The sequence below is a fragment of the Pteropus alecto genome, unplaced genomic scaffold (genome assembly GCF_000325575.1).
Source record: "Pteropus alecto unplaced genomic scaffold, ASM32557v1 scaffold94, whole genome shotgun sequence".
Classification (NCBI taxonomy): Eukaryota; Metazoa; Chordata; class Mammalia; order Chiroptera; family Pteropodidae; genus Pteropus; species Pteropus alecto.
In genome coordinates, this window is record NW_006437736.1 from 7,616,789 (window position 1) to 7,638,317 (window position 21,529).

General features: G+C 36.5%; 1 protein-coding gene across 3 annotated transcripts in view; it reads left to right on the plus strand.

Moving 5' to 3' along the window:
• The first annotated feature begins 17,535 nt into the window (after positions 1-17,535).
• The window catches only part of ARL1 (ADP ribosylation factor like GTPase 1), an 11,501-nt gene continuing 7,507 nt past the window's right edge, over positions 17,536-21,529 (plus strand). Inside the window, exons 1-2 of one of the 3 annotated variants that reach the window (XM_006914552.3) lie at positions 17,539-17,742; positions 18,787-18,924. In XM_006914552.3, coding sequence (XP_006914614.1) covers positions 17,739-17,742; positions 18,787-18,924 — 142 coding nt within the window. In that variant the 5' untranslated portion in view covers positions 17,539-17,738. Of the gene's footprint in view, positions 17,743-18,336; positions 18,488-18,786; positions 18,925-21,529 lie in introns of those variants that run through there. The other 2 variants (XM_025048773.1, XM_025048774.1) reach the window with 2 other exon arrangements.

Below are 21,529 nucleotides of genomic sequence, written 5' to 3' on the forward strand. Positions count from 1 at the left end.
AGAGTGTCTGCAGTTCATTTGCCTCTAATAAGGATTAATTGAAGCAGTGAATGTAATAAAGCACTTAGCTCTTGGCCTGGCACAAAGAAAGGGCTCGATAAAAATGAGTGTTTGTTATTATACCCATACAATGGCAAGCAGAGACAGCTAATTCTCCTTAAAACTTTCTCAGTCTCTTTCGCCACTGGAATGGGGCCATATGATTAATTCTGTCAAAGGACTATAGGTGGACTTGCCATGTGCCACTTCCATGTTGAGGCCCATAAAAGCCAATGTGTTACCTCGGTCTTGCTCTTCTCCTGCCATAGTGACCAGGAGGCTGCATGTTCCAGATGGAGTAGCTACAAGATAGAGATAGGTTGTCCATCACATATAGAATCTAGATGAATGTGAAGTAAATCTTTTTGTCTTAAGCCACTGAGATTTCAAAGTTTACATTTTGCTATAGTAGAATCTAACATTTACTTGAGTAATTCAAGCAGCATGTCCACATAGTGTTTGAACAATGACTTAACAATTAATTAAAAGACTAAATATACTGTTGATTCTATGTTTACTGATAGTTGACTCTGTTCACTGATACGCATTCAACACATATTTATTGAGCACTAACAATATAGCTGACTGACAAGTGGCAAGCAAAACCAGACAGAGTAACTGCAGTCATGAAGGTAATGATCTAGTGGGGTAGACAGGCATTAATCAAATAATGACATAAGCAGATGCAGAAGTATAACTGGTGTTATGCTAAGAAGGGAGAAGACCATGTTGCTGGGAGAGGCTGTAACTGAGAAATGAAGTTTCCTACTAGCTGGATGATCTTGGGTAACTTGGCTTCTTAGCTTTAGTTTCTTTGTAAAATGAGTACATTGGCCTAGCAGATCCTGAAGGTCCCTTCCAGCTCTAATATTCTATATTTCTTTGTGAATTCCTCTTTTTCTTTTGTGTGAGCACTTATTAAATTAAAAAAAAAACTATTTTAGCTGAAACATTGGCTAAGAGATAAGGCAATGTGACTTCTTCTCATACTGTTAATTTAAATCCAAGATTGTTAGGCAGCCTCCCTCAATGTTTTTGCTGAAACATTGAAATAATGCTTACTAATCATCTTCAAGGGAACTTTGTGAGCTATGAGTAAGCAAGTTTCATTGAGTAAGGAAGGCAGGAGGCTTACAATCACTTAGCAAAGATGAATCTCTCTGGGGTAGAATGTGAAAAGCACCCGAAGAAAGCTGAAGGCGGGGGAAATCTCTCTTCCTCTAGCCACCTGAAATCCCATATTATTCATCACTCTTTAGAAAACCTTTGAATGACAATGAAAGTGTTTCCTTGGGAACAACACTATTTTTTTTTCTTTTTTTTCTAATACTTAGGGTGAATGTCTTATGGTAGCTGGAAGTCAATGAGACTTGGGAAAGAGCTCAGGAAGATCTGGAGCTTGAGGAACTTGACCAGAGAATGCATATTTGGGTTGGGGTGCAAGGTAAGCACACTGTAGGAAGGCCCTGGCTACCAGGTGGAAGAGACCACCAAAACGAAGGATCAAGGAACAATAACTTTACTTCACAACGTTGCCAAGGGCAACAAGGTGTACCTGGCACATTTATTACCAGGTAAGTTCACTACCTCATACTAAACACCATAATAACATGGAATAGTGTGGTCTTATATAAGCTAAAAAAAGAAATATAGTCAAAGTACTTTAAACCAAAGAAGAAAGGGGTATGATTTTCCACCCCGTCAATGACTGGAGGTCTTTGCTATGAGTTTCATAACGTTCGTATGCCCTAAATAGGTGTCAGAGAGAAAAAGGACAGGAAAAAATTAGCACAAACTTCAGTTCATGTGACTTTGATTCCCACGTTGATGCCAGCGGAAAATCAATACATAACTGCAAAATAACTTTTAAAAAAATTACATGACTAAGCAAAACTGATATTTACGAGTCAGTTCTTCTTTTTGTAAAGGACTCGAAACTTGCTAACATAATAGCAGTGCTTTTCTCATGCCCATAGCACCATTTTCACATCCCACATTTTGCCAGTTTGGTATTTCCTTCCCTATTGCTTAAAAGATTGTCAGATATTTAGAAAGGAGAAAAGAAGTCACTTAAAATGCATGTAGACTATTCTTTAAAAATTTTGATAAGACAGAGAGAATTTAAAATATCAAAAACAAATATGAAGTTTTCTGAGAAGGCAAGGGACTTAGGTTAATGTTCTATATATATCTTTGGAGGAAAATGCTATATTTGTGTTGAAAGTACTTTTTTTTCATTCACTCAAGCAAAGTAATTCACATTATTTCATATTATTTTTGCATTGTCTCAAACATTATGTCCACATATAGCTTGTAAAGAATACCAAGAAAAAAGAAAAAATTTCTCCCATAACACATATATTTAGTATTACAGAAGGGACTTTGGGGGCCCAGTAATTTTCTTTCTTTCTTTTTTTAATCAGCGAAACTAGTTTGTTGTAATAGACTTTCACATGGATGTCAACATATAAAACACACAAGTCACCCTGGTGGGAGAGAGGACTGAGGACTCTGATGCAATTTCAATCTGGTATTCATTTCAAGTAAGCTTTCTTTGCTTCCCTGCTTTATTATCAGAGACTAGCAGATGACTTAGCACATAATAGGGACTCAATAGATATGTGTCAAAGGCATATATTATGCTGCCTCAGTCAATATCAAATAGAGATCATCCCTTATAATACATATTAGAAAATTTATAAAAACAAACAGATCATATACTAATAGAAACTATTAGTTAGTGTATCATTTTTAACAAAATGATTGACAAGGTAATAGTTGGCCTTAGACTATGTTTGGCAAATCAATGTGAATTCTTTTTTATATGAGATATATATTTCAGGTTCAACAGTGTGCCATGCCAAAGTGAACTGAAAAGATCAAATAGCTGCTGTCCACTTACACTCTTCCCTGGTCTTTGCATGACTGACTCCTTCTCATCTTTCACTCTTCAGGCTTCAGCTAAAATGTCACCTTCTTTGAGGCCTTCCCTGACCCTTCCATCTAAAATAGCCCCTTCTCTCCAGTTGGTTACATTTTATCACATTACCCTACCTCTTTCCTCCATACACTTTATTGCAATCTAGAGTATCTTGTTTATTTGTTTGCATGTTGAACGTGACATGTTCTGCCTCCTTTGGGGCCAAGCACAATGGCCAGCCTGTCTCCAAGGCTCAGTGAATGCATGAATAAACATGTGAAGTGCCCAAGAGTACACATCTGTCCGTGATGAGCTTAGAATTTAATAGGAATTGGAATACAGGTTGCACTTAGAATGGCTGTGATGGAGGGGAACCCCAGCCACAGGGAAGAATTCAGGAGGAACACTAGACTTTAATATTAGTTATTATCGGTTCCTTGCTTAAACCCCCCAGATCCATTTTTTTTCCATCTATGGCACTTATCCTCACTTTCTTCAGCTGTAAATGGCAACACTCACATTAATTTGATGCCCATTAATAAGAGTTAATTTTGATGTTCATTAATAAAAATCCCTTATCTTTACAGAAAGGGCTCACATGAGGCACGGGGACTCTACAGAAGTGCCTCATTGTGTGCGTCGAGGGGATGAGAGACAGCGGGTGGATTGAGATCCAACTGGGAATATTTGGACTTTAGGTGGAGAGGGTCCACCAGAAGTTTGTCTGCATGAGAGACCTGGGAGCTTTCTGGGAAGACTTATTTCAAAGAAATGTCTTAGTTAATGGAGAGAAAAGCCAGTTTTGAGTGTTGCATATTGTTTATCATTCAGATTTGAAGAGCTTGTCATCATATCAAAAGCAAGAACTGGACAAGTCATTCTGACAGAAGAGTTTTAGTGGGACATGGAGGGAGAGGGAACGCTCTGCTATCCTATGTAGTGTGGTGATAGCATGGTGGCCTCCCTGTTCACCAGATGGCACCAGAAGGCCCACTTGCATCTTTCCCCATTACTTGAAAGCTGAGAGGATATATCTGTGGGATTTACAGGGGGGGCTAGGAATCTTCTAGTCACATGTAGAAGACAGAGCCTAAGAAACACTGCTTGCTACTGTTAATTTCCACCTTTTCATTTTACTTTCTCCCTTCTGTGCCTCCCTCATAGAATATTTTGACACTTAAAAAGAATGAGGTAAATCTATATGTATTGATATAGAATATTTTGCAAGACATATTATTAAGTATAAAAAGATACAGAACAGTATAAATTACACTAACATCTATATTAAGGGAAATATACATGTATTTATGTATATATGGATAGAATACATTTAGGAGGATACACAAGACCATTTATAGTGACTAATTCTGAGAAGGTGACTCAGTGTAGAAGTCATTATGGGTGAGAGACTTCATTCTTTGCCCTTTTGTACTGGTTGAGATATAGGTATAAAAATATTTGTAATATATTATATATTCTTTATGATATATTTATTATATATAATTTTTAAAACTTTTATGCATTTCAAAAAATAAAATTGAAATTGGTAAATTAGTCTGAATTTTTTCATATTGACTATTATATCTATCCCAAATAAAAGGAAAAGAACACACCATTTAGAATATGATATAGGCCTTTTGAGCCACACTTCTCTTGCTCAGGCCTGCTTCCACATCTGGAAATGTACTTTCCCTTCTAATAAAGCTTTACTTTTCTGCTGTATTTCGGTAAAGAAAAAAAAAAATGATATATAAATGTTTTTAATTTTCATTCATATGTATATTTTTTAAATAAGGGATTTTCTTATTATGAGTAGATCAGTGTCTTTTTCAGGAGCAGAGCAGAATAACGGTGTTTAAGAGATCTAGTTCTGATGTCAAACAGCCCGAGATTCAATCTTAGCTCTGCCAGTTACTAGTTATGCACCTTGGTACATTACTTCACCTATCTAAGCTTCAAGTTCATTGTCTTTAAAATGTGGGAGAATAGTAGTGTCTACTTTATAGGGTCGTTTATGAATTTTGAATGAAATAAAGCAGTTGAAGTGATTAGCACACTGGCTGACCCAAAGTAAGCGCTTGATAAATGCTATTATTAGAAAGAGCATACGATGAAAATGAAGAGCACACACAGTGAAGATTCATAAAATAAAGTCAACATTTGTTTTCTTTTTTGAAAAATGTGGACATCCAGTGACAAATAATAAAGCACATTTAGAGGAGCTCCATTTGTGTAATTAGCAATTGTAATTTTCTGTTACTGGTTGAAGTTTGAGTCTCCCAAAGGTGGCAGACAATTGATAGTTGAATGTGATGTGGATAAAATGGCAGGGCTTCTTGGCCAGTCTAGAAGAGACTGTGCTACCTCCTTCATCTACTTATCTTTCTGGATGCTCTTACTATTCATAGTTTTCCTGTATGTCACTTAACAAGGTGGAAAGAACCATATACTGAAGAGAAAGAGAATAAATAGTTCAAGCTTGACTCTAATGAGCTGGGTGACCTCAGGGCCACAGTGGCCCCACTAGTAAAATAAGGAGACTGGCCCAGATGATCGCTGAGATTCTTTTGGATCTAACAGTTCTATAAAAATGCCATGCCTGCTTAGCCCTTCTTGTCTCTACCAATTCTATGTCCTGCATTGCTCCATTCTGATGAACTCAGATTAGGAGGCGCAGAGAGCTTTGCAAAGCTTGAACTAAAAATAACCTCTTCCCATAAATATTTTATGAGAAGCTAGAGAACTAAATAAAATAAAGATAATTAAAAATAAGTATTGATGTCTGTTTTCTGAGAATTTTCATTTTATTATTTTTTTTCCTGAAAGGAAATTTCCATCGGTGGGAGGTAAACTAAATTAAGAGTGAAAATCTTTTAGAATTTAAATAAAACAACTCACTTAAATTGCTAAAATATATAAAGAATAAGATTCATTATGCTTTATATCTCCTATTTAAGTGATACAGAACTGGTGTACTCATTTAGCTCATATTTTTAGCCATTTTGTAGAAATGTTATACCTTATGCATAACAATGATTAAAAGGCTTTACATTTGTGGAGCTGGTGCTTCACAGTTTACCAAGAAATTTTACAGTTTAATAACTTAAAACCAAAACATCTATCGGGTTAAGAATTTGATAATATACAATATAGCTCTCTCCTTTTGTCAAAAATGATAAATTGATATTTAGGTTAAAGTTTATTTTATAACACAAGTAGTGTAAGTTGGTAAAAAAAATCGTTTAATAGAAATGAAAAATAGGGTGGTATGTTCTGAAATGCTTCTTTTTTCCCACAATAGTGAGTTAGGCAATATTCAAAGAACTTCCTTATTTTAACTTTAAAATTTAAAACAACTTCTCTATATCAATAAAGATTCTTTGTTTTTCACCAGGCAGGGAGTTCACCTCATTATTTGATATGCAATATGGTATTTTGTATAAAGCAAGTTGTTTAACCAGGCTATTGAATGATGATATAATACCAAGTCACATTCTATAAAACTAATCTTCTATTATATATAATGTCAAGTTCTCATGCTTAATATAATATCTGTATTTGATTTAGGAAAGTGGGACAGAAACGGCAGGAGCAAATGTCATTGTTTCAGAAACTAAAGAGAGAAATTTGAATTTTGATACAAACTCATTTTAGATATTTTATTATCATTAATTTTCGAATAGATCAAATCGTTGTTTAAATTGAACTGTCTCATTTGAGTAGACTGGGGAAATTCCGTTTTGGCTCTTTCCTCTATATTCTGGAAAATGACAATATAGAACAATAAAACGTTTGATTTCTTTCTGGTGTAGAAATGCAAAGTGAATCATTCATTCACTCATTCATTTATTCAACAGCAATTTGTTGAATACTTATTATATGTGTGTCATTGTGTTATGCTTCATAGGAAAGGAAAAAAGTATATAACTGGGTATTTGCATACACACAATAATAACCATAATTATTTATAAATGATGGGTCAAACTCTAAGCACCAATAATGGATACTTTAATAGAATTTTAAGGAGTGAGGCCACTCGAGTACTCAGGGAAGACTTTGCCCAGGAGAAAGAGCCTGAAAAGATGGGTTGGATTCATATAGGGGAAAATAAATGGAGAAAGCACTCCAGGGAGGAGAAACAATATACAAACAGTATTGTGTTAGTCACACAGAAGTTATGTCCAGAAGATAATAAATAGGTCATAGAGCATAAAACTTTATAATTAAGTGAAGGGTGGTCTGTGGACCAGTAACAGTAGTATCCTGCGGGAGCTCGTAGGAATGCAGAATCAGAATCTGATTCCATGTGTTCAAGGTCTTTGAGTGCTTTTTATAGATATTAAAGTCTCAGAAGCTTTCATCTAAGCTAATCCTTCATTTTCCAGAGGACTCTGAACCAGAGTGGTTGGATGGCTTCCCTGATGGTAATGCAAACCTCACTTTAGAACCAAAATCTAAATAGTCCTGGAAACAGTGAGTTTCTCTGCCCAATTCTATGATGTTTGCCTGAACAGGAGAGAGGTAGTAAGTTAAATCTGATTGTGGAAGTATTTGAATGCTGAGTTGAGAAGCTCAGGCTTCATTCTTTCATGAATTCAACATACATTTATTGAACTCCAATGTGGTGGCGCTGGGGATACAGGTAAGAATGAGAAAGGCCCTGCCCTTAAGGAGCTCACAGTCTTCTGGGAAAGTAAGTAAACAACAATTATAAATATCTTTGTGCAGTGAGTTTTAAAGGTTTATAATAGAGAAATTAACATGATTTATTCAGTTAACATTTATCGAGCACCTACTATACACATCCTTGATGGTTAAATTAAAAGTTAATTGTGTAATTTAATTTTAAAACACAGATTCAGGAACTATTATATGTACCTATTATGCTCTTGCTCTTTTTCTTTTCCCCCTCAGTATTGACTATTCAAACTTCCAGCTTCTGTAGGCTCCTTTATCTGGCACATATAACTGTGGCGTTAACCTATCATCTAGTAGGGACCGAATGAATCATGTTGCGGGAGACCTAGTGGATGGAGCGTCTGGGGTGATTCTTGGGACTGATGCCATCACTCAATAGTAGATCTCTCCTACCTTTCTGACATGTTGGCTCAGTTCACAAAACAGAGCTTCCATGTTAGTCTCCGAAGAACCCCTGTTATCTAGGCAAATATATTCACTTTATAGGGGAAACAACAGAGACTCTGCAGAGGAAAATTTAGAGTTATAGTTGATGGTTTGGAGTTAGATAGAATAGGGGTTAAATTCAGGCTCTGTCACTTTTTAACCAGATGATCTTAAGCAAGCAACTTCTTAAAAAAAAAAAAAAACTTATTTATTTTTATTGAAAGTAACCCTGGCACATGGTATAAAATTCAAACAGTACAAAAGGGTATATGTTAAAAAAGAAGTCTCCCTGTATTTCAGTTCTGTAGGTTCTTCTGCAGAGCAACCACTCTTAAGGGTTTCTTTTGTAAACTTTCAGAATTTCCATGCTTATGCAAGATGGTGTAATACAAATGTGGCTGTGTACACATACAAGCATATCTATATCAATTCCTAGAAGTGGAATTTTTGTCATGGGTATGTGCATTTAAGTTTTTGTATGTAGATACTGCCTAAGGCAAGTCAAAAGATTGTACAGTGGATGAGAATGACAATTTTCCCACATGCCTCTTAAAAATTTTACCAATTACGTAGATGAAAATGACATCATGATATTTCTTTAATGTTTTTAAAATATAACACATAGAAAAGCACACAAAGCATTGATGTTCAGTTCAATGAATTATCAAAGATGCATACGTCAAGAAATAAAATATCACAATATCCCACAAGCTTTCTTCATGCTTCCTCCTAATCATTACCCCCTTCCTCCTCTCTAAAAGTTCACTTTTGCCTGCTTTTGAACTTGATATGCTTGTATGTGTACACAGCCACATTTGTATTATACCATCTTGCATAAGCATGGAAATTCTGAAAGTTTACAAAAGAAACCCTTAAGAGTGGTTGCTCTGCAGAAGAACCTACAGAACTGAAATACAGGGAGACTTCTTTTTTAACATATACCCTTTTGTACTGTCTGAATTTTATACCATGTGCCAGGGTTACTTTCAATAAAAATAAATAAGTTTTTTTTTTTTTTTTAAGAAGTTGCTTGCTTAAGATCATCTGGTTAAAAAGTGACAGAGCCTGAATCATACATAGTATGCATTCTTTGATGTCTGGCTTCTTTTGCTCAATAAGTTTGTGAGATTTCTCCAGGTTGCTGTGTACAACTCTAGTTCTTCCATTTACATTGTTATATAGATTTCCATTACGTAACTACACTGCAATTTATGTATCTATTCTACTGTTGACAGACATCTGGGCTTTTTAGTTTTTTATGAGTAGTGCTATATAAATATTCTTGTACATGCCTTTTGGCGTACATGTGTGTGCATTTCTTTTAGGTGTACGGCACTGCCATAGCCATGCCAAATCAGTCTAACCTCTTTGAGGATGTAGGATCACATGAAGAGAGAGGTCAACCAACCTAGCCAATGTACCAGCTGAATACAGCTGCATGAGTGACCTCAAGTAAGACCAGAAAAAGAATTGCCCAGCCAATCCATATGATTATAATACTAATTATCGTTGGTTTCAGTCCCTACATTTTAAAGCAGTTTGTTACATAACAATGAATAACTGACAGAAATTGGTACCAGAAGTAGGGTACATAGAAATTTAAAATATGTGCCATTGACTTTAAAACCAAATGGTGGATTAGAGGCTAGAAAAATGAAAAAGCTTTTGGTGAGAGCTGGAAGAATGGCAAAAAAAAAAAAAAAAAAAAGAGTGAGAGAGCCTAGAAAGGCAGTGAGGAAATATTTGAGGCTAGAAAAAGAGTGAACTGGTAAATAAATGTGAAATGATGGGAAAAATGTTGCCTGTGGTAACTTGAAATGTAGATGACATATCTAATGAACTTGCTAAGCTTGCCAGGCAGAATATTGAGAATGTCATTTGGCTTCTTAGAGTTGAATATGATGAGGTATGGAAAGAGAGAAAGGTACTGAAGAGAGAACTGTTCAGTTTTTAAGAAGAATTTGTTCTTTATCTTGTTTCTCCAGCTGCAGGAATCTCAAAATGAGAAGTGGCTTTAGTGTAAAGATCAAGTCAACTGTATAGTTGTAAGACCCTGTATCTCAGAAAGAGTTAAGGTAGTGGTTATTAGACCGTCTGAGGTAGATAAAAGGGATCATTGGTTCTAAGAATCTTAAAGGAATTGTTCCGCATCAGTCTGACACTTATGAATGTGGTTTTTGAGGCATGGAATAAACCTCAATAAGATTCTTTGTAAATTTACTAAGTTTTTAAGAGAGCTATGTTGATGAAAGCACTGCCAGCTTAGACTAAAAGAGATGGAGACAATTACAAATGAAAAGAGATCTGTGAGTCCCCAACATATTAGGGGCAGAAAGCAGGTGAAAATCTACTCATTTACAAATAGGAGCCATTTCTTATGGGAAAAGCAGAGTTTCTCATGATGGAGTTAAGAGTTCAGAGGGCATAGCTAAGAGCCACAGAAAACAATGGAGAGAGAACAACCACTCCCGGGGAGCAGAACTGGTCATAATCAAGGAGCGTTTCTTATTTCCAGAGCAGGCGGCCTTGGTGACATGCGCTAGGCAGAATTTCACAACTTCTATGGATTAGTCCCAGCTACATGTCTTCCACTTCTCCCCTAATTGTCTGGGGGTGTCCATGATAATTTTTCTATTCCTGTCTCAGATTGTGTATATGAAGACCCTCATTTGTGTCCAGACTTGATGATTATTGCAAGAAATACTGATTTCAAACATAACACCAGGATTGAATGATTCTTTGGGAGTCTTGGGAAGGAGTAAATCTATTTTGCATGTGGAGAGCTGTGAACTATTGAGCCAGAGGACAGACTGTATAACACAGTTATTATAAATAATAGCTCTCTGTCAATCAATCACTCTTCCAAGTATTCATGATCTGTGCACCCTCCTCCCACACTGACTCTGGGCTTGGCCATGTAACTTGTTTTGGCCATGGGGACACCAGCAAACATGATGCAAACAAAATCTTGTTAAGTTTGCACATTGGGGTTTGTCCTCTCGGAACACTGCCATAAATAGCATCAAAGGTCATTTTGAAAATGAAACACCTCATGGAGAGTGGTCAGCTACTCCAGCTAACCCACCAGCTAAATGTAGTTGCATAAGGAAGTCTAGGCAAGATGAGCAAAAGAAAGGCCGAACAACCCACATAACCATAAAAATAATAAATTGTTATTTCAAGTCATTGAGTTTGAAATAGTTTATTACACAGCAATAAAAAAAAATTGAAATTCTCCCCTCTCCTCCATTTCTATAATGAGATTTAGAAGGTAATAAAGTAATGGGAGAGAAGCTCTCACTTTGGATATAATAATTTTGATAGACAAGCCAGTCTTGCCCTTGGTAAAAAGAGGAAGGTGGGGGGAAGGGTTTGGGTGGTTAAAGAGGGCAGACGCCATAACGCTTCTGAAACCACAGACCTTGGGCTACTGTGGCTTGTGTTATGTGCTACCTATGGAATGAGGATCTGAGACACAGTCCTGCTTCTTCAGCTCTCAGGAACAATGAGGACCATCGTGGCAAACCATGCTCTGGGAGGAGCCATTAACAAAGTACTTAATGCCAGCTACAGCTACTACAAGGGGGCAAATACTGGTATTAGAAAACATCTATAGTGAACATCTACTGTGTCTTCAGCCAAATCCATAAATTTCCCCCTTCCTGAACTGTTATCTACACATAGGGTGCATGTGAAGGCAAATATGATCCTTCAGTGGGTAGTTCCCCTAGCTACCGTTAATTGGTCCAAGTGTGAGCATCTGATTCCAAAGAAATTAGTGTGTGAGTATGGGGTGGAGAGAGTGCAAATGGTAGGGATGATTATGAAACAAAAGTGTCTATGAACTATGGCCATAAGCTGATGACTATCATAGATAGGTGTTAGGTACATGGGGATTCACTGAAAATAGTCACTTAATAGAATATTTTGAAATTGTGCATTAAAGTCAATATTTTATGAAATTTTTCATGAGACTTTAAAAGCTTTAAAAAATTGTTAATTTTTATTTCATGAAAACTACATTTATTTTTCAAGATAAATTAAAAAAAAAATAAATATTCTCATCCCTAGGTGGCAGGACCATCCTCAGAGGTTATGAAACCTTTGTCATAAAAATTTAACACCCTGAAACATCTACCATCTTTAACATAAAGGGAAAAGAAAAAACCCTACATGTGTAATCTGGAATAAAAGCACATAACACAGTGTAAATAAGTAATTCTTAAACTTTTTGAGTTACAGGCAGGTCCTTTGAGAATCTGATGGAAGTCCTGGACTGTCTTTCTGGGGGGAAAAATTCTGGAAACAATTTCAGTCAGTTCGCAGTCTCCCAGAAATCTATGTATGGATTTCTATGATGCCAAGTTAAGAGCCCCTAGTCTCAAAAAGAACAAAATACTCAAGAATTTAACCAAAGAAGTACAAGACCTGTACACTGAAAACCTCAAAACTTTGTTGAAAAATATTAAATAGGACCTTAATAAATGGAAAGACATCCCCTGTTCATGGATTGGAAGACAATATTATTAAGATGACAATACTCAAATTATTCTATGGATTCAATGCAATCCCTATCAAAATTCCAACTGCATTTTTTTTTTTTTGGCAGAAATGAACGAGATGATCCTAAAATTCATATGGAAATTCAAGGGACCCAGAATAGCCAAGGCAATCTTGAAAAAGAACTAAGTTGGAGAGTTCACACTGACTGATTTTAAAACCTACTACAAAGCTACATGACAGGGTGGTACTGGCATAAGGGGAGACATATACATCATGGATTAGAAATGAGGGTTCAAAAATAAATCTGTACATCTATGATCAACTGGTTTTTGACAAGGGTGGCAAGACCATTTAATAGAGAAAGAATAGTTTCAACATAGTGCTGGAACAACTGGATAGCCACATGGAAAAGAATGAATTTGAATTCCTACTTCATATCATATATAAAAACTAACTCAAAATGGATCAAACATCGAAATGTAAAAGCTGAATCTACAAGACTTGTGGAAGAAAATATAGGTGTGTATCTTCATGAGCTTGGATTAGACAATAGTTTCTTGGACATGACACCAAAAGCATAAGCTACAAAAAAAAAATTAGGTAAATTGGATGTCATCAAACTTAAAAACCATTTTGCATCAAAGGACACTATCAACAAAGTAAAAAGACAACTTATGGAATTGGAGAAATTATTTTTAAATCACATATCTGATCAGTGTCTAGTATCTAGAATATATAAATTTTACAACTCAACAATAAAAATATAAATAACTCAATTAAAAATGGACAAAGGATTTGAATAGATACTATGTCAAAGAAGATTTATCTATAGCCAATAAGCACATGAAAAGATGCTCAGCATCATTAGGCATCAGGAAAATTAAAATCAAAACCACAATGAGATACCACTCTACACCAAGATGGATACAATTTAAAAAGTGAAAATTAAGTGTTGGCAAGGATATGGCTTGCCATTAAAAAAAAAATTGCTGGTGCAAATGTAAAGTGGTGGAAAACAGTTCCATCAAACAATGCAGCCGCTGTAGAAAACTTTGGTAGTCCCTCAAAAAGTTAAATAGAGTTACCATATGACCCAGCAATTCCAGACCTAGGTATATACTCAAGAGAACTGAAAACAGGTATTCCCACGAAAACTTGTATACAAATGTTCATAGCACCATTATTCAAATAGCCAGAAAGTGGGAACAACCTAAATGTTCAACTGATGAATGGATAAACAAAATTTTGCATATCCACACAACAGAATATTATTCAGCCATAAAAAGAAATGAAGTTCTGATACATACTATGTAAATAAATCTTGAAAACCTTATGCTACATAAAATAAGCCAGACACAAATTGTCAAATATTGTATGATTCCACTTACATGAAATATCTACAATAGGCAAATTTATAGTGACAGAAAGTAGATTAGAGGTTACCAGAGTCTAGCGAGGGGGAGAGTGGGGAGTTATTGCTTAATGGGTAGAGTTTCTGTTTGGGGTGATGAAAGTGTTCTGGAATTAGTGGTGATAGTTGCAAGCCTTGTGAATATACTAATAACCACTGAATTGCACACTTAAAATTTCGAATTTTATTGTATGTGAATTATATCTCAATTAAGGAAAAAACCGCTTAGTCTAAAGAGAAATTCTGCTCTGTTGCCAAAATACATGTTATTAAAAGGAAACATTTGAAATTCAAGGCATATCTTGATTTGTGAAAAATCACACACCTAGTTGATTTAAAAATGCTCCTTTTAAAAAACACAATTATAAATAGACAGTAAGGTAAGCCCTTCTGAAGCTTATACTTATTACACATATATTTATACTTGCCTTATTTCATAGGTTTCTGCTTCATGGAATAAAAGTCAAGCAAAAGAACATAACTTTCACTAGACAATGGATTGCGCAGAAATGTTAGGTTTCAAAATTGGAAACTGCAGCAAATTCTTGAGGCATGAACACATGTTTAAAAATCACTTTACCAAATGTGTAGATCAGTTGGTAAATGACTCAGTTACAGAAGGCATCACAATCTAGTTACTCTAGGCCTGGAAGCCAAATGATCGGGGATGCCATCCTGGCTTTGTTGCCTATCTTGTTTCTATTTCTTCATCTGTAATTGAGGTGGTTGGAATTAAGGTTCCTTCTAGTTTTAAAATTCTGAACTTATTTGATCTTATTGTGACTTTATAGTTAAGTGTTTTAAGATATTTTACTTACTTGGACTGCATTAAAACATTCACATTTAAAGTTAGTAAATTATTATTGGACTACAAGATTTGAAAAGGATTAAATTTGTCTACTCAATGTTTAATAAATTGGACCAACTGATCTCATTCGACTGAGAATTAGTCTGAAGCAATAACACCACCTGGTGGCTTCTCTTCAAATATGACAACTTTCTTGAAGATGATAATTTGGCTATTTTAGGTAACAAGTTTAATATTACATGCTATATATTTAACTAATGTTTATGGCATTGGCCTTAGGAACTTATAATTCAACAAATATTTGTTTAGTGCCCAAGTACAATATAGAAAACAATATAAACAAAAATACTTCTATTCATAAGTGTTACATTCTAGTAAGAGAAAGTAGGCAATAAATAACAAGAGTAAGAAGTAAAAAAATTATATGGAAGTTGTATTCAAAAATCAAGATAAGGAGGATGTTGAGTAGGTTGCAATTTTAAATATATTTGAGCAGACTAGAAAGAGGTGAAATCAATTCTACATGCCTGTCAAGATATAATTCCATAGACTTACAATCTAAATATTTAATTTTAATTCCAGCATGCTGCTATAATTCTGCTTCCTCACTATGAAATGGTAGTTATTTTTTCACCACCTTAACGTGACATTCACACATTTAAAGTTGTGTTCCTATGGAAGTAAGAAGTACTCTAGTCTTAGAATTGAGAATTAAGAGAAGGCAGAAGGTGGAGGTGGGATGTAACTGCCAACATAGATAAATTTCCCTAGGCTGCTTATGGCTTGTTATTTGTAAATTTGTCTCAACACTTTTTGAAGCCATTTTAATTTTCTGTACCTTTGGGTTAATGAGTGCCTCTAAAAGTTAGACATTTTGAGAGCAGAGACTTTTAGAATATTTAAGTATAGCATAAGGCCTTGAACATAGTAAATGATCAGAAGGAAGTTATTTGTACAAAATCTACTTTAGAAAAATTGTAAAGAGAAACACCTTATTTTAATATTTTGAGATTTTTCTTAAGATCAAAGGTTTTCGTGAATGGTAAAGAGGTTTGTTTTTTTCTTTTTGATGCATGCCGGAAATTAAATCGGACCTTCACAGACAAAGCAAAGAATGGGTAAATTTTCAAAAATTAAGTTCTTGATCAAATTGCCTAAAGAATTTTTATCACTATTATTTCCACAGTGACTTGCAACTAGGTGCTTAATACACATTATTAAAGGCTGAAATGCTATCTAATATTAACAATGTTTTTCAATTTGTGTATGGCACTTCACTTTACACAGCATCCTCACATACATCTCATTTGCTTATTTGGCTCAGAATATACAGTATGAATATAAAATTTAAAGCATATCTTTCCTTTTGGTTCTCCTTTAAGGGGAATCTATTTTCAGGAACCTACGTGTATTGTACTGGAAACATAAATTTGATATGGGCACAAGTTTGAAGAAGCAATGGCCAAGATGTGCCAAGTGGTGGCAGCTAATCTTGACGAAGAGACTGGAGAGGGATGAAGAAAAGGTGATAAAGGTCAGTGGAATCATAGCAAGCTGAGGTCCAAGAGTTGGAAAATATAATGCTTAAGCCTTTAAAAGGTCTTTAAAAGGTCTAGGTGGTTAGGTGAAGAGTTGCTCAACACTCTTCTTCTCAAGCAACAAAACAAAACAAATCAGAACAATTAAACTTTTCTTTGCAAGAGAAAATGTCTGTGAACTTAAGATTTGGGAGCAGAAAGGGGAGACGAGAGCAATAGGCGAATCTAGTTCAGTGCTTAGGCAAGCTGAAGAAGTCTGAAGATTGAAGTCAAAAACAAAAGAGAAAAAACAGGCCGTCCATACACTTCTATTGAATGGATGAAAATATCTATTATAAATAAAAATAGTAAAAATTATATTTGGAAGGAGACCCAAGAAAGTGTTATCAATTGTTTCTTCTAGGCAGAGCTGCGGGATTGGGGACTAGGGATAGGTTTACTTATCTGTGTATCTTCATTAATTTTTAAGAGATCATGCTCAACCTTTTAAAAAATTAAGAGTTTAGGAGAATCTCTTCTCCCCATCTTCCTACTGCCGCTTCTTTCCTCCCACATTTCACTGTCAAAACGTACGCTACTCCTAAGAGACGACCCTCGGGTGAACAGGTCTCCAGCCCAAATCCCCGTGGCCAGGACCAGCCCGTGAATACTGCGGATCATGGAGTCAGGTGGAAGAAAGGGGGAAGGGCCGCTAACACCGACCGTGCAGGCCACTGAGACACCAAAATCGCCAGTTACGGCCTTAAGTGTAAGGTGGCTCAACACTGGTGGCAGGGAGGATGGTCTTCCTATTATTATTACGTAGTCCTAGTGCCTTATCAGAGAAAGCACCCAGGTAAAGCTTGACCGCGCCCGCAGGTCGCTTCGGGACCAACTACTCTCGCGGCTCCGCAGCCTGCGCCCACGTCCAGTCGGGCTGCCGCATCCAAACCCGACTCGCATTCTTGGTTAGCGGATTCGCCACTTTTTGATGTCAGAATTTAAAATGAAAACCCAAATTTCCCTGTTTCGGAAGCCCTTTCTTTCAAGAAAACAAAAGCAGGAGAGATTTGGGTCCTTGACTTTTTTTTCTCTCTCGGGCTTCCATAGTATCTACACCCAAGAGCGCCGGGGACTTGGTGTCGAAAGCGACGACGCGGACGCACAGGCCGCCATTCCTGCGCGCAGTCGCGGCGGCCGCTTGTTCCCGCTCCCGCCCCCACCGCCCCCGCCGGGTGTCCGACGTGGAAGTTGCTGGCTGACTAGGCTTCTAAGGAAACGGCCTCCGACCGGGAGCCGGAGCCGGAGCCCGAGGCCAAGGCGAGCGGAGGCGGCGGCACCGGGGCTTGAATAAGAGTTACTGCCGAGGCCGGGGCCTGTCTCTGACAATCGACGAGGGCAGACAGGCGGTTCATCATGGGTGAGGGATCTGAGAAGGGCGCTTGGGCGCGTTTGAGGGGGCTGCGGCCGAGGGCTGGCGTCGTGGGGAGGAGAGGGGCGGGCTTGGGAAGTCCAGAGTAGCCAGCTTCTCCCGGGGCGTGGCGCTTCACCTGTGGGGGTGAACTCTGCTGCCAGTGGTCACTCTGGCCCTTCTCCTTTCCCTTTCATCCCAGCGAGGTCGGGGTGGGGGCGGTGGCCTGGGACCCCGGCCCCGAGTCCTTTCCCCTGACCATGAACTTCTCCATCTCCGACTCAGATTAGCTCGACTTGCTGGGCAGAGTTGGTCTTGAGAAGAAGCTTGGCAACATGCCAGTCGAGGTTCGCTGAGGTTTCTTGGGTAAAAGATAAGATCTGACTCCATAGTGAAAGCTTGATTCCCTCTCCCCTTGGTCGCTGGGACTGCATGCATTTAAAAAATCCAAGGAGAGGTGTTGCTCATAAATTTTGATTTATAGCCAACTTGTCTGTTTATCTGTATGTAGCTTTTCGTGTAGAGAGAATAGAATAAGATAGAGAAGGAAACGGGAAGGGCGTTACTGGTCATTGAATGAAATTTTAATCTCAAATTTTGGAGTGTTGATCGAGGGAACTACATCGTCATCACAAGCATCGGGTACAGCTTCCTTCCCCGCTAGAGCCTCAAATGAAGGTGCAAATTCTTTAACTTGTTTACAACCCTCCAAATGAAGATGGAAATTCTTCGGGTAGTGGGCGATCATACTAAGGTATCCACCACAGTCTCTTGAGTAGGGAGTGAGCTCCATGAGGGCATTGGTCATATTTCTCTTGTTCTTTCGTATATCTTCTGTGCTTGCTTGATATGGTATCTAGGACATGGTAACAATAATTACTTGTTTGATGTTGAATAATATCTTTCAGTGGGGGCAAAAATCTGCATCTATGAATCGAAGAAAATATTATAATATTTAATTTGGTATAGTTTTCAAAGGGCAGATTAAATGTTTTGTGGACCTAGTTCACAAAATGGTATTTAATACATTTTTACTTTTACTATTTTTTTTAGGTGGTTTTTTCTCAAGTATATTTTCTAGTCTTTTTGGAACCCGAGAAATGAGGATTTTAATTTTGGGATTAGATGGAGCAGGAAAAACTACAATTTTGTACAGATTACAGGTTGGAGAAGTCGTTACTACTATTCCTAGTAAGTGTTGGTGTGATAAACTAATTATAGGGACTTTTTGTTTCCCATCTAACATGACTTTATTTCTGAATTAATACTTCATGTAATAAATGAAATAAGGTTTGTAAACTTGTAGTATGAACATATTATTGGTAACACTTTTTTTCATAAACTGAGAGGCAATTCGGTGTAATTTATGAACCCTGGTGCACTGCTAGGGTTTGCTTTTTAGAGCTGTTTTAAAAATTAGCTAGAGGTAAACCACTTATTCTCATTGCGAGCCAATGTCTTTCTTAATAAAATGAAAATTATCCACTGGCTTTGAGGGTGAAACAAGTGAAGCGTATAAAATACTTTGTAAACCTCTTTAAAGAATTATATAAAATGTTAGTGATATTGCATGTGAAGTGTGTTTTTTCTGTATTCGTTGCTGTATATTTTAAGATTAGTTCCTCTTAAGTATTTCTGTTACTTGTAAATATATGAGATGAATAGACTGAATATTGAATTGATTTGGTACCTAAAAATATCAAGAGAAGAAACATCTCAGCTTTAAATTGGTTATTGCTATTTTAGAAAAATATTCTCAAATAGTCCTGTTTGACTACTTAAGAATACTGTTCTGTTATTTACACTTTTTCTAATTTGTTGACTTGAATTTACTTAGAGAAGATTAATATATTTAAACTAAGATTAAGTGTTCAGAGTTTTCTCGAGTATTTAAATTATACCTCTAAAGTTACTCTTTTATTCAAGATATTTCTATATTCAGTAGTATTTAAATTTATAAATTAAAAAAAAGGCTAGTTTTTATGAAAGAAGAACTTTTAAAACTTTGTGACATCTTTTCTCTCTTTGCCACCTTCCATAAATTTTAGTTCCCTTGGTTTTTGCTTCTCAAAATTGCCCATCTCTGCTGTGTCTAAGGCTTGGTGGTCCCTGCAGTACGTTTAGCCCAGTAGATTGCATCTCAGTGAATGTTAATTACACCACACTCTTGTCCTTTGCATATAAAGTGTTTCTAATTGTGGTGAAGATGGTGATTACACTCCTACCTAATCCTAAGGGAGACATCATGAACTTTTTAATTTTTCACTCCAGTTTGTCACAGTATAGTTATTTTTTAGTTATAATAGGCATGGTAGCCATATACAAATATGAATCATTTACCAATATAGACTTAAATCTAAAACAAATATTAATTGTTCTGTTATAGCTGTTAGTTTTTACCAAGATTTTTAAAAATTTATTTATTTTAATTAGTTTCAAGTATACAGTACATTGGTTAGACATCTATATAGTTTGTAAAATGATCCCTCCAATTTCTCCCTCCCTCCCCTGACCCTCAACCTAGCCAATGTATTAATGCTAACTGCATTCCCTATGCCGTGCTCCCCATCCCCGTGACCATCTATCAGCTACTAATTTGTACTTCTTTAACCCTTCTCCCCATTTTCCCAGCCCCCCAAAACCCCCTCCCTTCTCTCCATCACCAAATTATCCACTATATTTGTGTCTGTTTTTGATTAATTTTTTCTTTTTATTCCTTATATTCCACATATAAGTGAATTCATATAGTATTTATTTTTCTCATTCTGACTTTAATACCTTCTAGGTCCATCAAAGCAATATGTTTTTCCATCCCCTTCCTTTTAGATTGTGTGTCTTTTAATCTGAAGTGAGTATCTTATAGGCAACATCTAGGGGTCTTGTTTTCCTTTCCATTTATCCACTCTGTCTTTTAGTTGGAGCACTTAATTTTTTTCCATTTGAGGTACTTATTGATAGGAATGTAGTAGTTACCATTCTTTATTCCTGTTTTTGATACATGTTTTTTCTTCTAATAGAAGTCCCTCCAACATTTCATGTAATACTGACTTGGTAAGGATAAATTCCTTTAGCTTATTTTTGTCTGGGAAGCTCTTTATCTGTCTTTCAACTCTAAACGATAGCTTTGCTGGATAAAATATTCTTGGTTGTAGATCCTAGGTTTTCATCACATTGAATATTTTGAACCAAGCTCTTCTGTACTGCATAGTTTCTTTTGATAAATCAGCTGCCAGTCTTATGGGTGCTCCCTTTCAGGTAACTATATGCTTTTCTTTTGCTGCTTTTAAGATTCTCTTTGCATTCAACCTTTGGCATTTTAATTATGATGTGTCCTGGTGTGGGCCTCTTTGGGTTCTTGGTTTTGGGGACTCTGAGCATCCTGGAGTTCCACGTCCATTTCCTTCATTATGTCTTCAAATAGCTGTCCAACATCTTGTTTTCCCTTGGGTACCCCAATGACACGGATATTTTTACCTTTAATAGTGTCCCATAGGCTCCTTAAGTTGTTATTATTACAGTCTTGGCTTCTTTTTTCTCTCCATTCTGATTGAGTCCTTGGTTTTCCCATCCTCTACATAGGTCATTTGATCCTCTTCTGTATTCACTGTGTTCATTCCATTTAATATTCTTCTCATGTCAGATAATGTGTTCTTCATTTCTGACTGGTTCTCTTTATAATTTCCATTTCCATTTTTATGTTTTTTATCTCTTTGTTGAAGTTTTCACTGAATTCATCTACACTTCCCATAAGTTTATTGAGCATCTTTGTAACCAGTGTTTCGAACTCTGCATCTGT